This window comes from Triplophysa rosa, linkage group LG14 (assembly GCF_024868665.1).
Source record: "Triplophysa rosa linkage group LG14, Trosa_1v2, whole genome shotgun sequence".
NCBI lineage: Eukaryota > Metazoa > Chordata > Actinopteri > Cypriniformes > Nemacheilidae > Triplophysa > Triplophysa rosa.
This window is the reverse complement of record NC_079903.1, coordinates 20,990,493-20,996,049: the sequence shown is the minus strand read 5'-3', so window position 1 is coordinate 20,996,049 and position 5,557 is coordinate 20,990,493. Positions and strand designations below refer to the sequence as shown.

The 5,557-nt window shown below is 36.1% G+C and overlaps 1 protein-coding gene across 1 annotated transcript; it reads left to right on the top strand.

The window, feature by feature from the left end:
- Window positions 1-2,069: 2,069 nt before the first annotated feature.
- Window positions 2,070-5,538, top strand: igflr1 (IGF-like family receptor 1). The gene is made up of 7 exons (XM_057350376.1): window positions 2,070-2,202; window positions 2,287-2,479; window positions 2,900-2,969; window positions 3,151-3,259; window positions 3,407-3,496; window positions 4,002-4,139; window positions 4,277-5,538. Exons 1-7 carry the CDS (start codon window positions 2,112-2,114, stop codon window positions 4,600-4,602), a joined length of 1,017 nt encoding a protein of 338 aa, XP_057206359.1. The 5' UTR covers window positions 2,070-2,111; the 3' UTR covers window positions 4,603-5,538.
- Window positions 5,539-5,557: the final 19 nt, after the last annotated feature.

The window sequence follows — 5,557 nt, the reverse complement described above, 5'->3', positions numbered from 1 at the left end:
ATGAAAACACCAGGTTTCTTGGTGATTTTAGTGAAGCAGTTTTCTTTGAAGGTCTGCACATGGGGAGATCGGGTCTCAGTAGAAGATCTTTGACTTCTTCAACTTCCTTTTTATGCCGATGCAAAGTTCTGTGCACTTGGTAAGTACAGGTGAAGTCAAGCAGACATAAAAAAAAAACATTTTAAGTGGTGCTAGAATGACAAGTACTTTCAACAAAGTCTTTATAAAAATCAATGACACGTATGACACCACATTCCTTTGAAATCACAGAATACTGTGTATTAATTAATGTAATGAATGAGTGTAAGACGATTATTTCAAGAAAGCATATACTAAATGTACAGATAAATATTTGCCATTGCTTGACAATCAAACTTGACAATCCTAAACATTATTGTTAACTACAGTTACTTTATCTTATGAATTATCTTAACAATTACTTAAAAATCAGGACGTACATTTTATAGGTAAAAAGTCAGCAGGTGGCGACAGAATCTTTATTTCACAATTCTCTGTCCTATATCAAAATAACCAAATATTTACAATGCATAGAGAGTTTGCTGACTTTATATCTTAATTTATTTATATTATTGTTTAATCCAATATAGACTGTCTAGAAAACGTTTGCTTTCTTATTTTGCTCTCATCCATCCCGTTTGCTTCACACAATATAGCATAGCATATTAAATGCAACACAATAAGCATTCACAGTAAAATCGCCAGTGTTAAAAAAGTCTAATTAACACTCACAGTGTATATATAATCCACACTCTCAAAGTGTGGATTATATAAACACTGTGAGCGTTAATTTGACACTTTTTAACACTGGTGATTTTGCTGTGTTGGTTTTAATACAAATTATAAATAATGACATCTCAATAAATTCTAGAACTATTAAGTTATAAAGTTAAATGCACTTCGTTTTAACTTTAAATAAAAAGTGCAAGCCTTTTTTGCTGGCTATGCCTTCTGGTTGGGTCATACGCTTGGGAGACTGTTATCCGATTGGTCTCTATCTGTAAAGCCCGCCCTCACAAGAAATAGGCGTGTTCGACCCACTGATCTACGTTCATTTTTATTACAGTAGCGCACATATCAGATCATCAGACTAACCAGACACCTCATGACAAATGTGCTAATTCTGGAATTTAAATACAGCTTAATACGGGCTGCATGTGTTCTTTAAGTCATGAAGCTTTATTTCTAAACATTTGCAATTGCCAAACAACGGTGTGCAATACACACTCAAATAGATACATTGATTTCTATACGTCGCTATTCTGCCCAACATAAGCATTGGAAAAAACATCAGAAGTTACAATTTATTTAAACACACAGGTGAACTAAAAACGTATCGTGCGCCTAATAAGATGAAAATCGGGTTATTTTAGATCGTCATTTTGACTGTAAGTCAATGGCGCTCTCTGTCAGTTGGGCATACCAAGATGGCGGCGCGATCACTTCCGGTGGCTGCACCTCCTGCCGTTGGTTGGGCGTTCTAGGCGCAATCTAGTCAATTATTTATAGATCAGTGGTTCGACCTCACGCAACTCTGCGCAGCCTTGGCCTTATCTCAAATTTAGCTACGTTGCCTGGCACACAATTCCTTTCCAAAAAAAAGAGTAATCAGATGACCGAGAAAGCATTACATTTAAGGGAATAATGTTATTATATGTATTGCTTTTAATATGACCACAAGCTGGCGCCACGCTCCACTAAATCCCCAACAGGATTGCCCTGGCGCTGCGGGAATTCCTACAAAAAAAAGTTATCAATGGTTTTGCTACAGTTACGACAGTTTAACAATTTTCTACATATTTGTAGAAAAACTGTTTATACGTAAAACACTGTTGTTACCATGAAACTCCCCAAGATAAACCGCATGCGCACAGTAAACCTATCCCTGGTCTATTTTTCAAAGAAGCAGAGCTTAAAACATAAAGTTACATTTTCCTTTGACCTTTTAAATACCTTTCTCCTCACTTTATCTTTGTTTTGCTTAATATATTGCAGTGAACTAGACTGAAGGCTCCTCCTCTACATGAAAACCCTCTGTCACAAACTGTGTTCAGATCAGTTCATTCCAGGACGAGTTCGAGTCCAGCGGTATAATGACATCAAATATTTGCATAGAAGAAGAATATCGGAATCCAAGTCAGCATACATGTGAAAGATGTGAGAAGAGATTTACTATCAAGAAGGGTACGTTTTTTCTTTATATTGACGGCGCCGTTTGAATGTCGTAAACCATAAATCGGTTCTGTTTTAAATTCTACTGTACTGTAGGTTTCGAGTTTAACCCAAATTGCGGGAGGGACGACTATGGAAGCCAAAAATACAATCCTCACCGCGAATGCGATGGCGGAACATTTAACAATGGATCGTCCCTTAAATGCCAAAAATGTAACTCTTGCCCACCTCCGAAGTTGACAGCATCTCCGTGCAGTGCCGAATCCGATGTCGTCTGCTGCACAGAAGTGTGAGTTTTTAAACTAGCACCACAAAACTCCTGAGTGAAAAAAGTGGAATAAAGTTTGAGCAGGACAGGCAATGCAATATCTATAAAAACTAAAATGGTTATAATGGCAATTGCACTGGTTTTAATGGAAACTGTAATGGCCTCTGTGCGTCTTGGTGGGATGTTTCGTGGCGGATGGGAACCATTAGAACAAAAGATCTTACGCAAAACACAATTGTGTGACGTTTTAATGGTAAACAGATGATGGTTTATAGTGGTAATACTTTGTATTTGTATTCGTTTCTTTTTCTGTAATCCACAAACCAGTTTGTGATCAAAAAGTATCTGCCTTATTCCAATTATTGTTGTTGTTTTGTAATATACTCCTATATAAAATAAATAATATATCTATTTATATAAATAAAATATCTATTTTTAAAGGGAGCATGTTCTAGATGGACGTTGCATTGATCGTCCAGTGAAGACCACAGCGAAGACCGTCGTCATAACAGTAAAACACTTTTTAAAGATAAACATTTTGACCATTAAATACTGACTCGTAATGATAATAATGACATATTTTTTGTAAGTGCTCTTCCTTTCACCAACCAGTGTTCATTCATTAAGCCAGAACTAAAACAAACAGAATGTCATGAGTTAGATATAAATTACTTTAACGTCGGTTTTCATAGACTGAGAGAATTGATTCCTCATCTGTCTGGACCACTGATTCCATCACTTCCAGCAGCACCAGCACCAGCCCCGCTTCCGGACCATCTACAAATGACATGAATTTGACAGGTATTGTTATGCATTAAGTGTTATTCAATTTGACCAATTACCATTTACTCATGGAGATCAAGCATATTGGATCACACAAGGAGAAAGAATATTTTGGATAATAAACATGACATTTGATTTGATCTTTGTTTTCTTGTATGTTTGCAGCGGTCTTTGTAAGTGTAGGGATTTTATCTATCCTTACATTGCTTTGTGTGTTGTTTATCCTGAAGCGGCGGACAAAACGTCCCAAACAAGGTTGGTCGCAGAACAATCCTTCTCAAGAAGGCATTTAAACAGGAAATCAGCTTGGTCTTACAAATATTTACAGTGTCTGGCGCCGTGTCCAGATGTGATTTAGCTTCAATCTATTCTTTCGTTCTTTGCGAATAGAACATGTCATTTGAAAATACTAAAAGGTTGAAAAAATGAATTATAAAAATAAAATGTTTGTGATGTTAAAACTGTTACTGAAAAGCATTACTTGCTTATTCAAGTGTACCATTAGTATACTTCTTTTAAACTAAAGAAACAAGAAAGTATACTTTGTCCACAGACTTCACAGAGAAGCGTAACTAGTAGTATTAAAATAGCACACTTATAAGTATACTACTACTACTTCTTACAAAAAGTACAATACTTTAACTATGTAAACTTTTCTTATCTACTGTTATACCAAAATGAATGTGAAATGTACTTATTTTTCTAGTATTCTAGTATTCTAGTATTCTAGTAAAAAACAGGATGTTTCTGTCATCAACAGAAAGGGGCTGCAATGGGGAAATGAAGGAAATCCTAGATAGTAAAAGAATCTATTCAACAGCTGTATTCAGCATAATCGACGACAACGGAAATCCAAAATTGCCTCTGAGTGTGACTGACACTTCCTTTAAACTGTTAGGTGGGTCAACATAACCAAACAAAATCAAGCCAATAAAAACCAACTCTTGTCTATCATTTTCCAGAGCAGCTTTATTCATGCGTTTGATTGATGTATCCTTGACAATAATACACAATTTTATTATTTAATTCGTCTAGCTCCTGAGGTCCAGGCTGCCCCTCTCAATACAGTGCTAAACAACCTCGATGTTCTCGAGGAACTCATTCTGTTGTTAGACCCAGACCAGATCTCTGGTGCTAAGAACACACGTCACCTTGCGGCCCAGTGTTCGTTTTCTTTCGCATGGATCAATTACGCTTACTCCAAGAAGGACTACAAAAGCCCACTTGTCGCTGTCCTGGAGGGAGTCGTCGCCAAGAACCCAGACTGGACTGTTGGCCACCTTGCTGGACTGTTAAGTGGTATCGGTCGCAATGATGCAGTGGAGATTTTGGCAAAGCTTCACGCTAGTGAAAAAGAATAACTGAGGCTGTTCTTCAAAGGGACAGTTCACCCTTAAAAAGCAAGAGACGTTTATTCAGTCCAAACCTGTTTACGACTCTTTCTTCTGTTGAACACCAAAGATGATGTTTTGAGCAAAATGTTGTTTGGTCCAATTATCATTTGTGTTTTGCAGAAGAAAGTGAATACATGATGAAAGAATGTTCATTTTTAGGCAAATTATCCCTTTAATAATACAAAACCAAAATTTTTCATGCGTCAATGTACACCAGTATTAAAATACAAGTGCTGAAAAACAGGATATGAAGGAGAAAGGTCTCTAATGGAACTTGGTTTAAATCCAAAACCGCATACTTTTCAAAACCAAAGATAATGAGAAGCACATCGGCAGTCAGATTGCCTAGAGCCAAATACAGCACTATTGGTTTTGTGATTTTTGTCTATTACACTTTAATCGTTTTTAGGAAATGTTCTGTATGCTATAAACATTCCTTAACACTACACATTTCACATACCCTAATCCTGTTTCAAATAACACAATTTGTTGTCATATTTGGCATTTTCCTGCAATTTATACATATATTTTATGTTTGCTAAAACTGGTTTTGTCTTGCTGCTAAAGCATATACTAAATATTACAACAGTAATATTGGCAAATAGGTCATTTCATGTTTTGAAACAAACTCATCTCTTGAACACACAAACACTTGCTAACATGAATCAAATCAAATTTTCATTTAATCAGCATTTCTCAATATGGCCAGTCCAGTATCTGTTGAATTTCAAAAAAAAGAAAAAAAGAAACCTCAGGAGTGATATGAAGTCATCTAACAGCAATGTGAAAGACTGACCGCATGACAGGTTCTTACAGAGCATCTTGTTATTTTGTCCCGTTTCTCCAGTTTTCATTTTCCGCAATGGAAGTAGAAACAATATTTTTTATTTACATTTTGGAGAAATATTGTTAGTAATTCACA